The sequence below is a fragment of the Polypterus senegalus genome, chromosome 5 (assembly GCF_016835505.1).
Source record: "Polypterus senegalus isolate Bchr_013 chromosome 5, ASM1683550v1, whole genome shotgun sequence".
Lineage (NCBI taxonomy): Eukaryota > Metazoa > Chordata > Cladistia > Polypteriformes > Polypteridae > Polypterus > Polypterus senegalus.
The window spans coordinates 15,788,877-15,812,722 of record NC_053158.1 but is presented as its reverse complement, the minus strand read 5'-3'; the positions used below and the strand labels follow the sequence as shown (position 1 = coordinate 15,812,722).

The 23,846-nt window shown below is 37.6% G+C and overlaps 1 protein-coding gene across 1 annotated transcript in view; it reads left to right on the top strand.

Annotated features, from left to right (window-relative positions):
* LOC120530144 (protein disulfide-isomerase TMX3-like) overlaps positions 1 to 23,846 on the top strand; it is a 93,592-nt gene that overhangs the window by 53,796 nt on the left and 15,950 nt on the right. The window contains exons 7-9 of the mRNA XM_039754348.1: positions 3,115 to 3,214; positions 3,508 to 3,585; positions 3,895 to 3,961. Coding sequence (XP_039610282.1) covers positions 3,115 to 3,214; positions 3,508 to 3,585; positions 3,895 to 3,961 — 245 coding nt within the window. The remainder of the gene's footprint in view (positions 1 to 3,114; positions 3,215 to 3,507; positions 3,586 to 3,894; positions 3,962 to 23,846) is intronic.

Below are 23,846 nucleotides of genomic sequence, written 5' to 3'. Positions count from 1 at the left end.
ACAACTCTTTAACAAAGCTTCAAGTGTATTAAATGTTCATAAGATATTTATCAAGAAGATGCAAGGCTAACAAACTTAACAGGCTTACAAGTGTAAAATGTTAGCCAGCTATCATACAAATAAACTAGTATTAAATATCAAAATACAATGCAGGACCTGAATTTTAATGTGTGGTAGACATGGAGACTCGCCCAGCTTAACAATCAATGGGAGGAATTCTTTAATCTTCAGTATAGGGTTTATAAAGGATGATATCATAATCTGATTTAACTTACCAGGCGCACATTCTATATTTATTCTTTGATGTGTTCTCTCCAGAAAATAAAAAATACTTAAAGTTAAAATCAATACTAAAAATAAAAATTCGAATGTGATGATATTGTTACTGTTGAATCGGTGCATTCCAAGATAATTCAGGATATGTAATTTAAACAAACTTTCAAAGCAGTTTTTCTAACATTCTTTTAAATTTTGGCTTGTCAGATTTATGTTAGATCTGTAACAATTATTGGAAGATTTATATTTGCATCATTAGGTGGCTGAAAAAACGTAGAGTAATAATAAAGAAACATGTCAAATTGATTGAGTCTTCAAATGTCAAGATATTTAATTTGATGCATCTGTTTTTCCCTCTCTTTTTTAAACATTTGTCCAAACTTTTATTTCCTGTGTGAAATCAAACTTTGATTTTATTTTGCAATAATCCATCATTTCAAAACTACAGTGAAACACCCTTTGTTGTGTTGTTTTCAAAGTAACTTATGACTAATAATGCTTTGCTATTGCTTAGCCTATGCACAAATGAATATTAATGAATATTAACTGGACCTGCAGTGTGACTCATTGCATGTATTACATTCACGAACATACCTTTTAAATAAATGTCATATGTGCTTTCACTACATTCATCACATTTTAGAGATATACACACAACATTATTTTGGCCTCAAAAACCTAACACATGACACAAATTTAGCATATTTAGCAATGAAATAAGCCATTTTGCCTGTCCTGCTGATGGGTTGATTCACAGTACTTTCTGCTTTGAAGCATTAAGTACATTTTATTTTGGCATTAACACATGGAGCAGCGCATTTGATCACCAGTTGTAGACCCACCAAATAGCTTTTTTGTCCGAAACTTGACTCATGTTTCTCTGCTACAATTATTAGCCCTGACAGTGTCCACAGTCCTCCACGACCATGAACTGTATAAGCCAGTTAGAAAACAGATGGATGCGTAAACAGAAATCTGCTGATGTGCTTGATGCAATCAGAGAGTGTGAATACAAAATCTCTCACCCTTTTTTTGGGACAGAACGACACAATATTAAAGAGCTGTTCATCTCACCACCATGTTGTCGCCTCTTACTACTTTGTGATAAAGCAAGCTGAAAGATTAAAACATACATCTGATCGCTTACATCATAGCACTCAAAGCATATGCAGAAACTAACTCCGTAAAGGGGTAAATGTGTCAATAATGAAAGCCTGTGTTTGTGTGCTTTGGCCCTTTTTTTAATACTAGTGGGTTTCTCTTGCCAAACCCCCCTGCCTGCACTACATGCTAGCAACTTCTTATGGATAGTCCTCTTCATTGGGAAGAAACACTACTTTTCCCTGATGGCAACATGAATTAGACGGTCTACAAGTCTCCGACTTAAAGTTTAAAGCCAAACAATATCTACATACTTCTGACATCACCTATGTCCATGTATTCAATCTCTTTTTGCTTTTACCTTTTCATCAATATCGTATTGAATTTTAATTCTGTGTTTGGAATTACATCGTGACAACGCAACGTGTAACTGCCCGTGAGTGAATATCATTTCTTTCTCTCTACACAAACTGTGTCTGACAATAGCATTCACACAGATGAGAAATGATAGACCCGTGTGTGTGGTTGTAAATGTTTTAGATGTTGTCAGGACTTTTCCAAATCTCTTTGCATAATGCATGATGCATTTAACTTTCACTAAACAACAAATCTTTTAATTCTCGCGGATATGCCTCTTTTGGAAAACGCACTACTTTTCCCTGATGGCAGCACAAATTAGATGATCTACAAGTCTCTGACTTAAAGTTTAAATCCAAGCAATATATTCAATCTCTTTTCGCTGTTCTGTTATTTCACCAAGTAATTTCTGTTTGTTTGTGCTAATGCGATCTTAAGTATAATTTTTTGAGACTCTTGAGTTTTCGTACTTCCATTATCTCTAACCTGCTCTACATGTGTATCGCGCCAGCATTTTTGAATTTTTTACGACGTTCTACTTTGTCATCTACTCTTTCTTTTATTTCCGGCCCCAGGAGTGGTTAAATCTCTTGGCACAAAATCTTGTCTCGCGGAAAGTGAAAGTGTCTCTCTGAGAAAGTCTCGTCTCGTCTCTCTTCCCAAGATTTTTTTATTATAATAGAGAGAAATAATAAGCTTGATTCCTTCAATAATACGCTGGGATTCTTCCACCTTAAACACAACGAATATCCAGAAATGCTTTTCTTTTTGACATGTGTTGATGCTGTGTTTTAGCATCAACCTCAGCTCTGCTGAATAAATAGCTATCTTTAGTCTTGTGTTTTTCTCATGTTGTTATTCTGCCATTCGCAGTAATTTGTCTACTTGCAGTACTGACTTTTATTTGGTTGTACTAATACTCTCAAAAGGGGTGGTACCATTACGTTTTCGGATCTTTTATCAACTTGGTACCAAAGCACTGGTTCCTGGGACATCTGTCACACGCACACAATAGTGAAAATACAGATTGAAATGGTTGTAGAAAAGGGTCAAACTTTGGTGTGAGCAAACTTAGCGTCTTTTTATTTATTTGGGCTTTTTTTTTTTTGTACATTTATCAGCGTTTCTTTTCTGATACGATCTTGTTAGCTCTGTGGAGAAACTTGTAAAACGCCATGCAGTAAATATACTTTCACAGTGAAGAATGAATAATTTTATGGTAAACCAGCTAATTCCTCTGCATTTTCAAATAGTAGTTTTGGAGAATACTAATGAATGATGTGTAATCAAGAAGCTTCTAGTTATTTATACTGTGAAAATTTAATGTAACAATGCATTTTAATAATGATGTTGATTAAATTTTTTTATTTTTTTTTGTAGACCTCTTGTTCGCACTCTTCCTAGTCAACAGATGTTTGAACATGTGCAAAAGAGACATAATGTGCTTTTCGTGTACATCGGTGGAGAATCACCTTTGAAGGTTTGGATATTTAATTTATTTATATGTTTTAAACGCACATATGGCTCTTAATTGTTACAGCAGGCATGCTATTAATAGCTAATTAAAATTAGTTTGGTAACGGATGCATATTTACACTTTTATCTCGAGCATGGAAGATGCATTAATAATTAAACTTCACACATTCAGAAGTACCTAATTCAGTGCAGTCTGTTAATGCAAAAAGGTTATCTGGTGTTTGTTATATACAGAGAGATTTTTATTTTTCACATTTTTTATTTTATTGTTTTATAAATATATTGCTGCTTTTGTAGGAGAAGTACATTGAAGTGGCATCAGAGCTGATTGTCTATACATATTTCTTTTCTGCCGTTGAGGAAGTTATGCCTGAGGTACGTTTGTTAAGAATTGTTGATTTTTTTCTGATCAATTACAATTTTTTGCTAAAATGAACATTCTTTACCATGTGATCTCCTTCAAAGAATAGATTGGCTTCAGTGGACTGTCCTACAATCTTGTTTTTATTATTGTTTATTAAATTCTTGCTTTTTGTTACCTTGTAGCCATTGTCATACATTTGTTTAATTTTATCTGTTGTGGATACAGACCATTTAGTATACCTTAAGAAAATTGTGCTGCCTTATATTTTTGCTTGTGTAATAAATATTGGACAGATCCTAATGCAGCCCTTCTGATTGCAGTACATCACATTGCAAGAGTTGCCTGCTGTGGTTGTCTTAAAGGATGGGACATATTTTGTCTATGATGGTATGTTACTTGACTTTCACATCTCGAAATTGCAAAAAGCGTAGTTTGTGTTGTTTGGGCTATAATTCTGTGCAGTGTTTTAAGTAGCATGTTTGTCTGTGCTTCTGTTAAAGTCCCAATAGGCTTTGTAGGATCAGTGATGAGGTTTTTTTATATATGTAACCATTAGCCTTCACAAAAGTTTTTTTGCCTTATTTGGTTATATAAAATTTGCTAAAAATGCTAGTTTCACTGTTTAGATGAAAGAGTGATGCTCAATTCTTCTGAAATGTATCAAGTGTAATTCTTGTTGGAACTTGTGGTTTTTGCAGCAGATTATCATTTTAACAGTGTTTTCATTAAACTAACTCTTCAGTTTCATTCATCAGGTTTGTACTTTTAACATTTCAGCTCAGGTGTTGTCCCACTTTACATCTCAGGTCGTTTATATAAAAACATTATAGCATAACTATGATATTTTAAACATCCATCCATCCATTGTCCAACCCGCTGAATCCGAACACAGGGTCACGGGGGTCTGCTGGAGCCAATCCCAGCCAACACAGGGCACGAACCAATCCTGGGCAGGGTGCCAACCCACCGCAGTATTTTAAACATGTTAGTCTTATTGTGTACAGTCTGAGGGCATGCAGTAAGATCATTAAATATGATTTGGTATTTACATTTTGTTGGCTCTGTAGAAAAGTAAAATGAAACGTTTATACATAGAAGTTTGTTTTGAGGTGTGTTTTAGATTTTTTTGGTAAATATACCTTAAGAAAACACTAGCCGAACTACTAAAATAATATTAGAAACTTAACAGTGAAAGTTCATGATTAAAATATAATCTGTGACAGATTTTGCAGTGCTGTAGCCATTGAAACCTGAAGAAACCCTTATCAACTGATCACTTGCAGTGAAACATTCTTTATGGTCTTGCTGATAGATTTCTAACTATGGCCTTTAGGAGTAATTTATTAACCTTTTTTGTCTCTTGCTTCCTTTTTTACACTGTATTTTTTATTATTTGTCAATAATGGCTTTTGCAAACAAAAACATTTCAGTATTGGAAAAATTGAGGTACCGTTTAATGATCAATACTCACTACAAAGCACTGCCAGGTAACTATAGTGGTAACATGACTACAGCTTAGTGCTATTATCAGGCATCTGGATTATAGTGACTTTTGCTTGTTTGTGTTTGCCTTTTTTATGACGTGGTCTACATGCATGGAAAATTGTGGCTTCTTGTTTACATTTTTAAACGGTTTTATTTAAATTGACTCCTCTGTCTGTTTGCCTGGATTAAATCTTGCAACTGATTTTAAACCCACTTTTGGCAAAGCAGATTTTTGCATATGTGTTCAGTATCGACAATACATTAATCCATCAAAACGGATGCAATTACGTAACAAGTTTCTCCATAATCAATGGTAATGTGATTCCCATTAACACACACACACAGCAATGACAGAGCGAGAATATAGTGAGATATCGGAGCATGCAAGTGAGAGATGCATCGGATTGCCCCCACTTGTCTCTTCCAGTGAGTGGAGTATTTAAATATGTGTGACGACTTGTTTACTCTTGCGAGGGAGTAGCCTTGATGATCTCCATGTGGAAGTATTGGCTTAAGCTTGCCCTTCTATCTTGGATATTTTGTTTCCGCAGTGACCGAGTGCTACTCCCATAAGAGCTTGAACAAAAAATAGGGACCAAAATATAATTCTTTTTAGCATTAAAATAATTCTGCAAATAGGATATATTATGTAATACTGTTAAAGAAGCTTCCTATTCATGAAAAATGATTGAAGAAAAATCATTTGCAAAATACTCAAACTAAAAAGTAAAAAATAAAATATATAATTTTTTTTTTTTTAAGTGAAATGATTGTATTTACTTATAAATGCACTAAAAAGCAAAGAATTAATTTTCCACCACAATTTTCATGGTTATATGTGACTAATTAAAGTCGTGGGGTGTACATAAATTAATTCAGTCAATTAATAGAATAGCTACTTTCATCATAAAATATAAAAAAACGACAACATTGTAATTCCCTCACTATGCTAAACAAGTTTAAAAAATTGTTTGAATCAATTAATTTATGTGTGCCCCACAATTTTATTTAGACACATATAATCAATTGTGGTTAAATAATTTATTTTTTGCTTTTTAGTATATTTATAACTAAAGTAAATAAAATTGTTTTACTTTATAAAAACATTTTTTTTTTATTTAATTTTTAATGGGTAAGAAATTGTAAAGGCTTCAAAGGAGGATGCCATGTTGGTGAATCCCTGCTTTAAAACCACATCTAGCCAAGGCTGCTAACCAAAATTCTGATTCTTGACTTAACAGTATTGTCAAATATTTTTTCCAAAGCTTTTGATAAATTCCTCTGTGATTTATGTGATATGAGCATCCATCAAATCAATGGGGAAATTATCACCTGCCAGATTTGGTATTTGGGTCTGTATCGACTCGACTCATGTTGGTATGCTTGGCAAAGAGGATTGGTAAACAGCAAATCATTTTTTTCTTTCTCCAGTTCGTGCCAATCGGATTTGATCATTACAGTACAGACCCTCGGACTGAAATTTCTGTGATAGTTTTGTGTCTTTGACCTTGCCCAGAAGCGGTTCTAATCCAGCATGGTTACTGCAAATTGTTGAGGTCTGGTCCTATTAGTAGAGATGTCTAGCCTCCTAGCACAATGTTTCTTTGCCCTCTTCATCATAGTAACTCTCCCTGTGAAGTGGATAAAAATCTTAAAAATTTAAGTTCTTCCTTTCAGCAAATGAGCTTTAAGGTAGCCTAACAGAATAATAATAGTGTAATAAGTGGAGGCAGAGATTTTCCATTCAGTGTACATAATTATGCCCTTCTGCAGCCATTGTTTGGACTTTAATTGCTTCTTTTAATCATTAACAAAGTGCTATTTTTCATTATTTGTATGATGTTTCCATTCAGTTCTAATTCTGGTGGCAGTCTGTAGTTAAATTTTAAAGCATCAAGCACAATGCTAATTACAAAAGGGCTCCAGTAATCACTGTTTGACATTGTCATTAAGCGATCTGACACTCTCAGTACAAAATGTAAACTGGCTGTTGAGGCTGAGAATATAGTGTCAATCTGCTGCACTTGACCGTTGTCAAAGAAAGTTCTTGTTTTCCAGTATTGGAGCAGAAAGGGATTTTGACATTTTACTTGAATAATGAACACGGAACTCAAGGAATCCTCTTCCAAGACACTGATTGATAAAACATCAAGATCTTCAGGAAAAGCCATTTGATGTACTTCCGTCTGTTGTTTATAGCTGAAAAGCAAAAACAAGTATTTTTCTTGTAAGTTGAAAGGTTAATGCTTATTTTTAGCTGCAATTATACTGTATAGTCATTGTAAAAAAAGTGTCACTCAAAGTAGAAACTTGTTAGTTAATAGATGAAATGATGTTCTACTACAACCCCTATTTGGAAAAAGTAGGGGCAGTATGAAAAATGCAAATAAATACAGAAAGTAGTCATTTCAAAATTCACTTTGACTTGTTAACTCATCACAAGCAATATAAAACAAGATATGTAATGTTTAACTTGATTGACTTTCTCTCTTTTTAAATTAACACCCATTCTTTAGTATCGAGGGCCTGCAACACATTCTAACAAAAGTTAAGATGGGGGCAATTTAGAGTTACTGTATATACTTGCAGTTAAGTTCTTCCGCGGGACTTGATTCTATTGTATAATTTCTGGTATTTTATAATGTCGGTGGTATAAATCTATGAAAACTCACGCTATTGGTCCAAGAGATTATGATATGCTAATTCCCACCTGAGAGAGTAACCATGGTGCCTACCTGGCCACACACGAATACCCAAACTATTCCAAAGCAACGTTTGCACTGATATGTGTTTTTTGTATCTCACACCCTCATACACCTTTATCGTAAGAGCATCCCTTATGTACGATGGAGCATTCAATCAGAAGAAAATATGAAGTTGTTTTTAAATTAAACGTCGTTGAAGTAGCAAAAGAAATTGGTAACTGTGCTGCTGCAACAAAATTCAATGTGTCTGAGAAACTGGTGCGAGATTTGAGGAAGCAAGATGTACAAAAAAAAAACATAAATCGAACTCTTTCAAGGCTGATGTTGACTTTTGTCAAAATTCAGGGGTTTAAGACAATAATGGGCTGTAAATTGCGCCAAAACATGCCCTTACATTTTAGATCGACTCTCTTTGGTTGAAGGAAAGTTACATGGCTTTGTTGATTTGACCTTGATTCCCTGGGCATGCATGAGTAATGAAGAGCAAACAGTCTCTAAAATGGTGAGACTAAAGCAAATGTGCAAAGCAAAATACTCCATGGACATTTTACATATTATTGCTGAATCGGACTCTGACTTTTCAGACTTTGAGTTTGATGCAAGTGATCTGGAGATGGATATCAAAAACGAAAATGAGGTACCAGTATCAGCCAATCAGTCCCCAGCTGATTGTGGTGCTAAACATGTTCGTGTTGCTAATACCGCTACAGCAGCGTTCGCCTAGGAGGACCATCACTTATGATAACAAGAAGTACAAACCATATTGCTTCACACCGCGATTGCCACCATCACCCACCTGCTGTGCAAAGATAAAGAGTTAGCCGGCCCGCTATTCATTCCTGCTGGCCATCGAGCTGCCCCTGCACAGCCACTGCTGCCAGGGTTGCCAAACAGGTGCCAACAACAGTCTTGATTTATGTGTGAGTTTTTTGGAAAAAATATTTAGCTTTCAAATAAAGTGTCGCATTTTTGAACAGGCGTATAAGTCAGGGTCTGATTTTATGATCGATTTTTCGGGTTTCAAGGCCCAACTTATATGCAAGTATATACGGTAATAAAAAAAGAGTTAGAAAAAGAAAAGAATATGAGTTGAAATAGATCATTTTCAACCAGTGATTGTATGCTTTGGTATTAATGGAAAGGCTTAGTCCTTAAGGATCAAAGACTGGTTGAGGATTGCCAATTTTCCCAAAAATGTATGAAAGAATCATTTGAAAATGTAAACATTTGTTCTCAAAGACAGATCAGAAGGGATTTTGTTTATCTTAAACCCTCAACAATGCATTAAATAATTAAAAGATTCAAGGAATCCGGCAAATCTCCATTGCAAGCCTAGGTTGACTGTCGGTGGTCTCCGATCCCTCAGACAGCACTGCGTTAAGAATCGCCGTTCATCAATATCAATAAGTGATGTACAGTAAGCACATGAGCTCAGAAGTACTTTGGCAAAAAACTTTATCAAGTATCGCAATATGTAGTTACATCCATAAATGCCATTTACAGCTGTACGGACTGCTCTAGGCTCGGCAACATTTAGGATGGCCCATCACACATTGTAAACTTGCAATGTGGTGGTGCAAATTAATATTTCAGGTTTTTTCTTGGAATATATTCACTTTGAGATCTCTGATCCCAAGAAGAAAAGGACAATTCAGACCACTAGCAGCTACAAATCCAGAAGCCAGTGTCTCTGTTGGAATTAGGTCAGTACCCTGGGTGAGGGTACCTTGCACTTCTGTGAAGGCACCATTAATACCATAAAGTATATACAGATTTTGGAGCAACATATGCTGCCTTCCCGATGACATTTCTTCAGGGGTGCCTATGTCTGTCTGTATGTATGGTATGAAGGCTAGGGTGCTGTCAAAAGAAAGATCATGTTAAAGTCCATTGTGGCATTCCTTGTGAGATTTTGGGGTATACAAGATACATTGTTGTTGATGGTGCAGTGGTAGCTGAGTGTGAGAAAGAACTCAACTGACATCACCAGGAAGCGCTCAGCTTGTAGTGCTTACAGGTGGTCGCTGTGTGCTCGAGCATACAAGTTGTTATTGCTCACAGCACAGAAGGACCTGCTTCTGAGAGCCTTTCTAATCTAGATTTCGTGGATTCATGGATGACCACAGGCAGTTACAAAGGTGCAAAATATGTGATGTGGGGTGGATTTTTATTAATTTGTTGTTGTTCCACAACAAGCCCCCCCTAAGTTCCCCATCTCTCTGTCTCCCCTGGCACCTTTCTTCCACCAGTAAGCCAGAACACTTAATTGTGGAAACAGTACCTTCTCTGTACTGAGCTGGCTATAACATCGGGGTGAATCTGTCAGTTCTTTGTGTTTCCAGAGCCTTCAGTGAGCCTCCATACTGCCATCCTCTTTACACTTGAAAGCCGTATTAATCTTGGCATTTTATGACATTTTGGCAGCCCTCCATTACACTTATTTCTTTTCTGAAGAGACTGCTTAGTCCATTCATGCATAAGTAATATTTTTTTTTCTGTTTACTTTGGACAGACTTCTTTGAAAAGGTCTGTTACATCTTAAATTGTTCTTTCACTGTCTTATTTTATTTTATTGTATTAAAACAGAAAAAAACATAATAGTGCATAACTCAATTAAGAGAAAATAAAACATTATAGCATGTTCCAGTGATGCATGAAAATAAACAATCACCTCCCCAGTTTTCTTAATTTGATATTTGCAGTACATAGTTGCGGAAGAAGCAATGGTGTGTTCAATGCAGTACTGTTCTTGAATGAGAAGTCAGTTGAAGAATGTGCTAAAGTTTTCAGTTTTCTTTTTGAGTGGAATCTAGTCACTGTTTCGTTTATCACTGTCTATTTAGTATATTACCGTTTATCTATCATTTTCTTCAATTATTGCCCATTGTATGTAAAATTTTCTGAAGGAGCCTTGAGAACCCCAAAGACACAATCGTACTTACAAGATAGATGCTTTATTAATCCCACGGGGAAATTCACATACTCCAGCAGCAGCATACTGATAAAAACAATATTAATTAAATAGTGCTAAAAATGCAGTGCAAGTTAAAAAATGCAGGTATAACAGACAATATCATTGTATAATGTTAACGTTTACCCCCTCGGGTGGAATTGAAAAGTCGCAGTAGTGTGGGGGAGGAATGATCTCCTCAGTCTGTCATTGGAGCAGGACGGTGACAGCAGTCTCTCGCTGAAGCTGCTCCTCTGTCTGGAGATGATCCTGTTCAGTGGATGCAGTGGATTCTCCATGATTGACAGGAGCCTGCTCAGCGCCTGTCGCACCGCCACAGTTATCAAATTGTTCAGCTCCGTGCCTTCAATAGAGCCTGCCTTTCTCACCAGTTTGTCCAGGAATGAGGCGTCCCTCTTCTTTATGCTGCCTCCCCAGCACACCACCGCGTAGAAGGAGGCGCTCGCCACAACCGTCTGATAGAACATCTGCAGCATCTTATTCCAGATGTTGAAGGACGCCAGCCTTCTAAGGAAGTATAGTCAGTTCTGTCCTGTCTTGCACAGAGCATCAGTATTGGCAGTCCAGTCCAATTTATAATCCAGCTGCACTCCCAGGTATTTATAGGTCTGCACCCTCTGCCCACAGTCACCGCTGATGATCACGGTGTCCATGAGGGGCCGGGGACTCCTAAAATCCACCACCAGCTCCTTGGTTTTGCTGGTGTTCAGTTGTAGGCGCCTTGAGTTGCACGATTTAACAAAGTGCTTAATTAGGTTTCTGTACTCCTCCTCCTGCCCACTCCTGATGCAGCCCACGATAGCAGTGTTGTCAGCGAACTTTTGCATGTGGCAGGAGTCAGAGTTGTATTGAAAGTCCAATGTATATATGCTGAACAGGCCCGGAGACAGCACAGTCCCCTGCGGCGCTCCTGTGCTGCTGACCACAATGTCAGACCTGCAGTTCCCAAGGTGCACATATTGAGGTCTGTCTGTAAGAGAGTCCACAATCCATGCCACCAGGTATGAACCTACTCCCATCTCTGTCAGCTTGTCACTAAGTAGCAGAGGTTGAATGGTGTTGAAGGCACTAGAGTCCAGAAACATAATTCTTACAGCACCACTGCCTCTGTCCAAGTAGGAGAGGGATCGGTGTAGCATATAGATGATGGCATCCTCCGCTTCCACTTTTTCCTGGTATGCGAACTGCAGAGGGTCGAGGGCGTGGCGGACCTGTGGCCTCAGGTGGTGAAGCAGCAGTCGCTCCATGGTCGTCTTCACATGTGACGCCAGGGCGACAGGCCTGAAGTCATTCAGCTCACCAGTACGTGATACCTTTGGGACTGGGGTGATGCAAAGCCTCCGGACTCTCCCCTTTTCCAGGCTCAGGTTGAAGATGCTCTGTAGAGGACTCCCAGCTCCAACGCACAGGCCTTCAACGGTCGTGGTGGAACTACTGCTTTGCTGGCACAAAGTCTCCTCAGCTCTCTGCTTACCTAGACTGCTGTAATTGTGGGTGGGGGGAAACTCTCTCCTATGCTGATATCAGCAGAAGGATGGGTGGAGGATGCAGTACTCTGAGGTGAGAGTGGGTTAGGGTGGTCAAACCTGGTCTAACCTAGAAGTTCATCAGGTTTGCTCTCTTCCACGTCTCTTTTGATGGTGGCACCCCGTTTCAAGCTGCAGCCAGTGATGATCTTCATCCCATCCCACACTTCCTTCATGCTGTTATTCTGCAACTTTTAGTCCAGTTTTTTCCTGTACTGCTCTTTCGTGCCCTGGGCTGGACTCTGAGTTCCTTCTGTACATGCTTGAGCTCATGCTCATATATACATTTAAAAGCATTTTTCTTCTGGTTCAAAAGGCTCTTGATGTCAATTGTAATCCATGGCTTGTTGTTAGCATAGTGGCGTACTGTTCTTACTGGAACTACAATGTCCATACAGAAGTTGATGTAGTAAGTAGTGCGGTCAGCAACCTCCTCAATGTTCTCATTATGTGACCCCTGTAGGATATCCCAGTCTGTAGTTCCAAGGCAGTCTCTCAGAGCCTGCTCTGCCTCAGGGGACCACTTCCTGAATGAGCGTGTGGTTGTAGGTAGCTTCCTCACTCATGGTTTGTAGTGAGGCTGAAGCAGGACCGGGTTTTGATCTGCTTTCCCAAGCGCAGGCAGCGGGGTGGCGCTGTATGCATCTTTAACGTTTGCATACAGTAGGTCAATAGTTCTATTTCCCCGGGTGTTACATTACACATACTGGGAAAAGGCAGGTAATGCTTTGTCCAGCGTCACATGGTTAAAATCTCCAGAGATTAACACAAGTGCCTCTTGTAAACAATAAAAACAATGACGTGTCCAAACTCTCTGGGAAAGTAGTAGGGATGCAGACTTACGGCCAACAGTTTAATGTCTCTGCAGCAAGTGGAGATTTAGACGTTTACATGTCCAGGGTTGCACCACCTTGTGTTCACATAGAGAGCGAGTCCTCCTCCTTTCCACTTCCCGCAGGTATTTGCATTTCTGTCCGCTCTAACTGTGCTAAACCTGGGTAGCTCCACATTAGCATCTGGGATGCTAGTTGTTAGCCACGTTTCACAAAAACACAACAAGCTGCATTCTCTGTAGGTCCTGACATTTTTAACCAGCGCAGCCAGTTCGTCAATCTTACTTGGTAGTGAGTTCTCATTTCCCAGGATCACAGAAGGCAACGAAGGCTTGTATCATCACTTCCTTGGTAGCCGCTTACCGCCAGCTCTGCTGCCACGATACCGCCTTCTTACCTCATCAGGTAAATAGGGAACCACACCGGCACGGGCCTTTGTTCTCAGCGCTAGAAGTTGATTACCTGAATAGACGAGTCTCGGTGTATAAATTTCCATGTCCAAGTAGTAAGAAGTGTCCAGGAAAATTAGTCCACATAAAAGAAAGTGGTAGAAATGATCAGAAAGACAGAGATAAAGAAAGATATAGTCATACACAGAGCTGCTGAAAAGGCTGCCACTCACGGCGGCGCCTAACTACTAAAGGTAAAACTTTGTCAGATAGTGGCAAAGATTATCCAGGTTTTTACGTAAGATTGTATGCCAGATTTATTGACCGTTATTAAACTTAAATAAGCTCTTCATCTGTCTAGTTTCTGTCTGGATGTATTTTCCAAAATGTTGAACAAAAGAATGTTACAGAGTATAATAAATATCAGTTTGCAGAATTATAATGCAGACTAGAGGAGACAACATTGTAGCCTTATCAGTGTTCTTGCTTTAAACCCTGAAAAAGGATTTGCGTGGGTACTTCAGCTTGTCACATTTTTTTTTTTTTTTTTGCAGTATCTGTAATTTTTGATAAGACAAGACTCTTAAGTGAGTGTGAATGTATTTGCCCATTCAGGATTAGGTGCTGCCCTAAATCTGATGCTGCTCTGATAGTCTCTTCTGACTAACTCAGTAAGCAAATTTGGAAAAAATAATGATCTAACAAAGAGGAAGAAAAAACTAACCTTCTACTTGAAATTGATTTTATACAGTTGTGAGACTGGAGAAGTTTATAAATATTTAACAAATATTCGACAAATTAAGGAGTTGATCAGTATAATGTGGATGTATAATAATTGTAAAATTCCAATCTGTGTTCCAGCTGAAGACTTTGAAAAAAAAAATCCCAAAGTTTTCAAAATCCATAGAAATTGTAATCTTGGCTGTTGCCCAGTTAAATTATATAGATAAAGAAATAAACATATTTGAAACAGCAAACTAAAGGAGGATATTTTCACTTATAAAGAGAAAATCTTTCTCAGTTGTTGGAACCGATCAAAACCTTTGCTCAAAACTCACAATTCATATTGCTAGAATGGCATTCTTCTTTGTTGTCACGCCACACATAGTCTTCCATTTGGAAATGATCTTCGATTTTTAAGTGTACAAATAAATTCATGTTAGCTGTGCTGTACTGTATGGTCAATTTAAAGCAAAAGTAGTGCATTTAAAAATTAAATGCCATCATTCTGAATTCAAATATTCCTGAAACTGGAAAAATGTGAAACTGAATGAAATGGAAAGATTAGCAAATGAAAATGTAAACAAAAAGAATCTGAAAGATTTACTAAATGATCTGCTAAGAAAGACCCCATCATATGTTGTTTGAACAAAGCAAACCATAACTCTTACAGCAGAAAAATACATTGAATATTCACAGTAATTAAAATATACTGTAGTATTCACCATAAACTCCGCAATTTTAGCAATAATTAGCTGTATGAGAGATTTTTTTATTAAAAATGCAACAGTACAATTTGTATTGCTGTAACTAGTGTTCATTTGCAACAGAATATATGATATAACAAACAAGTGTTTTGAAATGTTACTTTTAGAATTCTTTATATGCAAACCTATTATAATGGCATGAATAATATTTTTGCAGTTGTGTATATGGTATACATTACAGTTTATTAAAATATGTTAAAACAGGCATTACATTAAAGTACATTTCTAGATCTGTGTGACTTTGGAAATGCTCAACACTTTACAATTTGAGCATTTATTATAGACAGTATGTCCTTTGTAAGATTAAAAGTATTTGAGTGTAACTAGAAAATTAACTCATATGAAGTGCTCCTTACCTTTTACATGATGAACTTTTTAGGCACCAGGCTGGTGTTACAAGTTTCAATTTCTTTGAGGAAAATGTTATGCTCTGTCACAAGTTCTCCTGCCATATAATCTGTAGAGATATTGTTAACAGAGCAGCTGTGGATTTGCATTTGCCTACAATGTGTAAGGCTTTCCTTTATTTAAAAAAAAAAAAAGTCAAGTGATAAATGGTAACAGTAATCTATGTAAAATACATTGTTGTCTATCATCTTTAAGTAAGCATTTTAAATATATATTTAAAATTACATATGAATGATGAGCTGTATGCTTTGTTAAAAATAATATATCCTTTTACTCTAATACCGTATAATTTGTAAATTGTTATTTTGTCAACCTTTGCCATAAACTTTAAAGATTGTAGGTGGAAAGCAATGTATTGTTTCTAAATACCATTTTTTTTATAATTCTCTCTAATTTTAATGTAACATTGTGTTCCTTTTTTTTCTGCTATTAACTTTGTACAATTAAAAAATAATAACCGACATAATTGGCTCTACTGAAAAAACGTCTGGTCCATACCCTTGTGAATTTCCCCAAAAAATAATTTTGCTTCAGTCTCGTACTAATGTTTTAAATGATGCAAAGTTGATGGTTGTCTAATAAGGAAATCACATTCCAATGTTTCTATGTGGGGGAGACTTTAATGTTGAATTCTGTCAATAGTTTGGAAATTAAATCTTAATGAAATTATTGCTGTGACAGGGCCAAGGCATCAGCTAAATAGGGAATGCAGATTTTTCTGCTAGGTTCCTTCATCTGTGACAGCTTCATTTTATGGTTTGCTTTATCTGTCATGATGGTGTAGCGAGTAGCTTTTTATCTTGCAGTAATTTAGCTTTTGTTCAATTCCTGTCAATTTGTGTTTTAAATTTGCATGTTGTTTGCAGTCCTGCTTGAAATTGTACTCTCACAGTGCTCTCTGTATATTCCAAAGACTTTCTTTCATTTTAATTATCCTCTCTAATTTGATTCTTTACTATGTGGAGTGGTTAAACAAGTAGACTTATTGTGTAGAGTTTTCTTGGATTGGGTTCTGCTGTCTACAACCTTGCAAAAAAAAAAAAACGGGTATTTATATGGATGGATAAGGAGGTTTGCTCCAACATTGACTTTAAATAAGTTTCTTACCGCTCACTATGCAGTCCTCTTCTTGGTCAGGCAGATCACCTCTTAGTACTTACTCCTCACTTCTCCATCTTACAAGTTGAATCTGAAACAACAGGAGTTTATTAAGAAATGTGGTGAGCCCACCCAAACAATGGACCACATTCTCCATGAATGTTCCCGAGGCCCTACATGTACCGATGAATATCTTAAGGATTCTAATGACACCGCTCTTACGTGGTTACGGCAGTGGCGTGATAAGGTATGATGATTAAGAAATGTGATTCAATGTAGGACTAAAGATGCGGAGAGAAGAATTGCAGGATTCATCAAAAATGTGTAGATGACTCTGTATCTACAAAAATAATAAATCACATATTTCCTGATTAGAAACCTGAGGCAGCTGAAATCTACTTAAAAGCTTGCAGCACTGAGTTTCTAGTTGGAAATATGGAAATATACTACAGACACATAAAGCATTTAAAGCTTCCAAACTTTACCATGGAGATAAGGTGTAGTAGATTGAGCATAGCAGCAGTGGTGACTCACATAAAATGTGTCAGCTTGCAGATGGTATGGATTGTAAAGTAAAGCCTAATGCTATCCACTGTCATTTTGATTAAAATAACAAACTGTCTTAAATGTTGCCTACAGCACCACATGAGTTATCGTTTTGTGTTTCTGTGAATGAATTCAGATTTTCAAATTAGTCTTCATCCATGAAACATTTGATCTGAATCGAATTTCAGGATGCAAAAACAATTATCAGTATGCCAAGATGATTATGGATTAGTGGCATTCCCTTGCACAGTGATGAAACGGTTTGAGAAACTGCTGTTAGGATACCTCAAGTGTAGCGTTCCAGATAGTTTGAAATTTGAAATTAATTTGCATATCATCATAGAAGGTTCTCAGGTGTTGCCATATTCCTTTCACTTTATACCATCATGGCAAATCTGTATAACAACTGCCATACCAAAGTACTGTTTATTTGCAACAGCTTAGTACTGAACACTGAAGTACCATCCAAAGTGGCCACCAAACTTCCAGACTTTGAAACATATTACACCTTCTAGAACTGAATTCTGGATGTAGTAACTGGCAAACCCCTGAATATGTGAATTGGCAGCGTTAAATTCTCTGTACTTGTACTCAACACAGGCACACCACATGGTGGTGTGGTAAACCCCTGTTGTACTTTTTTATTAACCTATGCCTGTATGGCCAAACACATCTCCCACTCCATCTGTTGTATCACACCACCATTGTTGCCCTAGTTGCAAGCAATAATCAAATTGCTTATAGAGAAGATATTTTTCTTCTGATACATTGGGACCAGCACTACAATCTGCCGTAATAGCATCAAAAGCAAAGCAGGGCTGGTCATAGGTATCAAGGGGCAGGTGGCAGATCACACTCCAGTCTATTGTGCATCAGGGAAAACACAGTGGAGAGGGTCAGAAGCTTTCATTTTCTTGGACTGCCCATCACTGTCAACGTAAGTTGGCACAACAGATGTTGGCTATAGTCCTAAATTTTTTGACAGATTAAGGATTTGTTCAGTATAATGTACGAGGTATGGCAGAAAAGTAATGAGACTGGCAACACTGCAAGCGATCTGGCAGCGCTGCGCTGTTGTCCTTGATAGAGCACGTGTATCAGTACCCTCCCATAGCTCAGTGCGAGTTTCAACTCCTTCCGTTAACTACGTGATTTTTGTGACTGCTATTAGCGAAGTTGTGTTTTTGGTTGTGCATCACGCAAAATGGAACAGCGGAATTTGGAGCAACGTTGTGCCATTAAATTTTGTGTTAAGCTTGGAGAATCGGCAAGTGTGACGTTTGAAAAGTTAAAACAGGCCTATGGTGAACATTCTTTATCCCGAGCTCAAGTTTTTCGCTGGCACAAATCATTTTTGGAAGGCAGAAAACACGTTGAAGATGAACACCGTTCAGGGAGGCCTTCAACTTCGAAAACCAATAAAAACATTGAACGTGTGAACACTCTTGTGAGATCAGACCATCGTTTAACATTAAGAATGTTGAGTGAACAATTAAATTTGAACAGATTTACCGTTCATCAAATTTTGACTGAACATTTGCACATGCGAAAGGTCTGTGCCAAAATGGTGCCAAAAAACCTCACAATTGAGCAGGACAATCGAAAAAACAAGTGTCTTGATCTTCTTGACAGAATCGCTAATGAGCAAGATTTCTTTAGTCGTGTGATCACAGGTGATGAATCATGGATTTTTGAATACGATCCTGAGACCAAGAGGCAAAGTCAGGAGTGGCACACTGCAAACTCTCCTCGACCAAAGAAAGCTCGAATGAGCAAATCGAAGATCAAATCAAAGCTGATTTGTTTTTTTGACAAAAGGGGAATCGTCCACAAAGAATTTGTTCCTCCAGGACAAACTGTCAACCAAGTTTTTATAAAGACGTCCTTGAAAGGCTCAGAAAAAGGGTCATTCGCGTGAGACCAGACATTGCAGACAAATGGATGCTCCATCATGACAACGCCCCATGTCACACTGCCCTCTGCCCTCTCCATAACAGAATTTTTGACCTCAAAAGGCATTCCTGTGGTTCCCCAGCCCCCTTATTCACCTGACCTCAGTCCGTGTGACTTTTTCCTTTTTCCTAAACTGAAAAATGTCCTCAAAGGACGTCAATTCGGGACTTTAGAAAACATCCAAAAGAGTGTAACGGACATGCTGAAGACCATACTGGTTGAAGACTTCCAGCGCTGCAACCAACAGTGGGAACAACGTCTCCATCGGTGTGTAGCTGCCCAAGGGAACTACTTTGAAGGGGATAACATTGATGTTTGAAAAAAATAAAAACTTTGGTAAATAAAAAATCAGTCTCATTACTTTTCTGCCACACCTCGTAGATTTATAATATGTGTAAAATTTCAATTTGTGTTCCAGCTAAAGACTTTACCTCCATAGATGTCTTCCAAAAGCCTGAATGTCTCTGCCTTTGTTCACCAATATTTACAAGTTTTTGTAACAGAAAACAAAGTCCCATTAACACTAGAATTACCAAAGCCTACGAAAAAACATGTAAACCCGGCCCACCTTAAATCCGTTTCGCACCTCTCCGTCAGCGTCTTTTGTTTTGTAAATGTGTTGATAAGCACAAGCAACCTGCTATCCCATCCTCCCCGCAGCTCTCCCAGCTCAAGCTTGGTTTACCTGGGAATGAGGTACCGGAAGCTGTGTAGTGTAAATAATATATTGTTATTTGGAACACATGCATTGCATAACTCATAAGCAACAGGTCACAGTTTCGAGCCTTGGTGTATCACAAAATAAATTTTTTTAGTAGTGAGCTGCTCTTATTGTTACTATTATACAATAAAAACATAGATTTAATTCGAGTCTGTCCACCTGCAGCTGAAGTCACTTCAGTACACATGTAGTTTGTCAGCGTGCCCGTGTCGATCAAACAGAGGAAACTCTGCTATCTACTTGTGACTTTACGCTGTATGAAGCTGCGTAAATAAATCAAGGTAAATAACATTCGATCTGGCTTTTATATAAGTAACATATAAATGGTTTTATATAAAGACTATCACAAAATATAGTCACAAACTGGGCTCTGCATGATACCTTGGCGAGCTCTGTAAGCCGTGCTTTTTCTTTAAAGGACAGGTGTGGGGCAGGATGACACCAGACCTCTCTTGCTGCATCCAAACAGTGCCATCTTTTGCCTTTACACCTAGTGCAGCTTCGTTGTTCTTATATGTGAGTGGATGTTTCTAGCTGGGAGGGCTTCTGTTCTCTTTTTCCAATGCAGAATCCTCATCTGAGTTCACCTCTGTTATAGCACGCCTTTATTTGAAAACCAACAGTGTCAGATCGTGGTGAGAATGAACGCGACTGAGAGAATAAAACTGAATTATTAAAAAAAAAACAAAAAAAACACAAACCTTTACAAGTACATTACATTTACAGTATCTGTTGCAGACTCAAATGAAATGTATGTTTTTATTGTATAATAGTAACAATAAAAGAGATTCACTGCTCAAAATGTATATTTTGGGACACGTGAAGGCTCGAACCAGCAAACTTTTGAATAGGAGACAGCAGTTCTTACCACTGTACTACCAGAAAAGTCGCAACAAGCCACACTACCCCGAATTCTTTTTCTCCGGTTATATCTTGAATAAAAGCGCACTTGTTCTGTTATATTTGTACCTTTTGTGAAAGTGCTTATTTGGTATTTGGACTTCAGGCTTCACACATTATACACTTCATGTCAAAAAGGTATGTGCTCACCATTTCTTGCATTTCCTGTCATCCTACACTTTCATAGATCTTTGTAGTCACAGAACACACATGAAATGCGTGTGTTCCAAATAATAATATATTATTTACACTATACAGTTCCCAGTACCTCACTCCAAGATAAACAAGGCTTGAGCTGGGAGAGCTTTTTGCTGTTTCGGCGGTGGGAGGATGGGATAGTAGGCTGCTTGTGCTAATCGACATATTTACAACACAAAAGACGCTGATGGAGAGGTGCGAACGGATTTAAGGTGGGCCTGGCTTTGAGTTTTTTTCATAGGCTTTGGCAATTCTAGTGTTAATGAGCTTTTTTATGACACAGAATACATTTTCAGTTTAGTAATTGTTCAGTAAAGTTATAGAGACATGATTAAGGGACTGAACGCTTTTGTAAGACACTGTGTGTTTGTGTATGTACACTACTGGTTAAAAGTTTTAAAATGACTGTTTTTCTTTACATTTAATCAGTTGAAATGTAGTGAATGACCTAAAATGGTGAAAAGGAAAGCAGTAAACTGCCAGAGATTTAAATTTAAAGTGTAGGTAGGCAAACTCTGAAAAAAATAACATTTCAGAATATTACAATTTTTTTTTTCAGGGAACAACTAATTGGTTACAACCTACAGATGTTCTGCACTTAAAGTAGCTGAAGCCTTGCAAGTTAAAGCAAACATTTTGCAAGGGTGCCCCAACTTCTGCTGATTACTTTAAAACTCCGTCTGTCTTAAAGAAGATTACTGTGTTTTTACACCCTCTGAATTTCTACTTGCACATATTACACTGGCATAGAATAAATAAACAATGGCATATAAAAAAAATTAGTCAAGGAATCATTAAGTATACAAAATTGCATTTATATTTTTATTTATACTTTTCAAAAAAAGTGTGGTAACCATTTTGATTCAGAATGCCAGTCAACTCTGCCTCTAGCAAAAGAACTCCAGACCATGACACATCCTCCTACATGTTTGACAGTTGGTGTCGCACATTGAGGAACCATCCTTTCACCAGCTTGACGGTGTATAAGCACACTGCGTGATGAACTGAAGATTTCAAAATTTGATACATTGGTCCATGAGACTTTTTTTTTGCAGTTTCTTGAAATAAAAGGCCTACACTTCTAAGGGTAATAATGCTTTGTCTCATTTCATTTGTTAATTGCTGTTTTCTTGCTATTATTACTGCAATTTACAAGTTTTCTGTGGCGTGGAGTTTATGCTAACACAGTCCGTTCCAACTCTGCTTTAAGATAGGCAGAGGGTTTTCAAGTAATCAGCAGATGTTGGGTCATCTTTTCACCATTTTAGGACATTTATTGCATTTCAGCTGATTAAATTTGAAGACAAACGGGGTTAAATGAACTGTTCTAAAACATTTGACCAGTAGTGTATGTACAATATATATCTTGTCTATCTGCCTGTCTGTTTTATTTTAGTACCAAGTCAACTACACAATCAATTATGCTAAATTTCAAACATTAGAAACCAGAAATCTTTCTTAAATACACTTGCGCCTAATTAATATACATTGTCTACTACTCTCCATCATATACTGAAGTCAGTAAATATACTGCACAATTCTAAAATGGCAAAAACATCTTTCAAAGATGATCTAATGTTTTCTTGTTTTGACACTAACAATAGAAAATGTTGCCATGGCTGCATGAATACTAAAAGAGAGTTGAATAATGACAGTACATGAGATAGTAGACCCTACACAGATTAGTTACAGAGCAGTTGAGTCCATTCTGCATGAACAATTAAACATTAGCAGAGAGGGGCAGATTGGGTGCTTATCCCTTCTTCCAGCATTCTAGGAGAATCATGAGTTCACATGAATTAATTCAGCCTTGGGGAAGTTTTAAGAATCAGTTCATTTGGGTATGTCTATGTCACAAACAGCAATCCTCAGAAGGTGCCATGTTATGCTGATTGTTCTTTTGCTGATTGTGGCAGTCAGAAAAAGGGGCAGGGAAAGTTTTCAGTCCTCCCTTTTCTGCTTCAAGCCAGTGAACTTGATCCCATAGCATATGTTGCAAAAGCGGCTCTGTAACACTGATTTTGAACACAACCCCAATTCTCCTCACAGGTTTTTAGTGACTGCTGCTTGTTTCCTTAATGTGATGGTCCATCTCTGTGTAATGTGATATGCCAATGATAATTTCAAGCCAGATCATATTTTTATTTTCTCATCAAAATATAGAACTTTATGCTTCCTCTTAGCCTTTGAGGGACATCTTTGACCGTTTAACTAGTTTTTAGGAACCAGTTTTTCACAGTAACAAAGGGTGCACAAAATTTGATGTCACAGGCCACACAGCACTTTACTGTCAGAATTGCTGACAGAATGGCTGTTTGTTTAAATAAACATGAGGCAACGGTTTTTATTCTGCACATGTTTGTCCCAGTCAATAATGGTTTCAGCTGTTGAAACTTCAGCGGTTGAAACTTCAGTACATAATTTACAGTTTACTGTTTATCTACAGACAGTCTGTGTGTATCCAAGCAGTTTCTAGCCTGCACACTTCTTTGCCAACAACGCATTACCTAATTTTAAAGCTGGTGCCCACATCAGGTGTCTGCAGACTGTTAGAAGGACTCACTTTGAATGGCTTGGGGAGGACAAAGGTTTAAAAAAGTCCAGGTTCAGTGTACTGTTTTGGTTAGTGTTTAATTTTCTTTGTTTAATTTGTCTTTATTTTCCTGAATATCTGTATGTCTTTAGTGTTTCGTTTAAGAGCATGGAAACCATTTCCCACCTTGGCGAATAGTATCGCTTAGAAACCGAGGTATGATATGAGGTGAGTGAGAAAGAGCTTCCCTTTTATGAAGGTGGCGATTGCTGGAGAACAGGGTCGTTGATTGGTGTGCCTAGTATAGCAAGTGTGTTTCTTCTGGGCAGAGTGGTGGTTCAACATTTGGCTGCCATATAGCCTCCTGTATACTCTTATGAACCATTTTATTCAACTGCTGTGACAGAGAGGCTACTTAAGGGTATGCCCACAGATCACTTCATTCACGTGGATTCATTATAGTGTTTGATGCATGGAAAATTTAAGTTTTGCCTTTTAGACCTTTCTGTTTTTATTTTT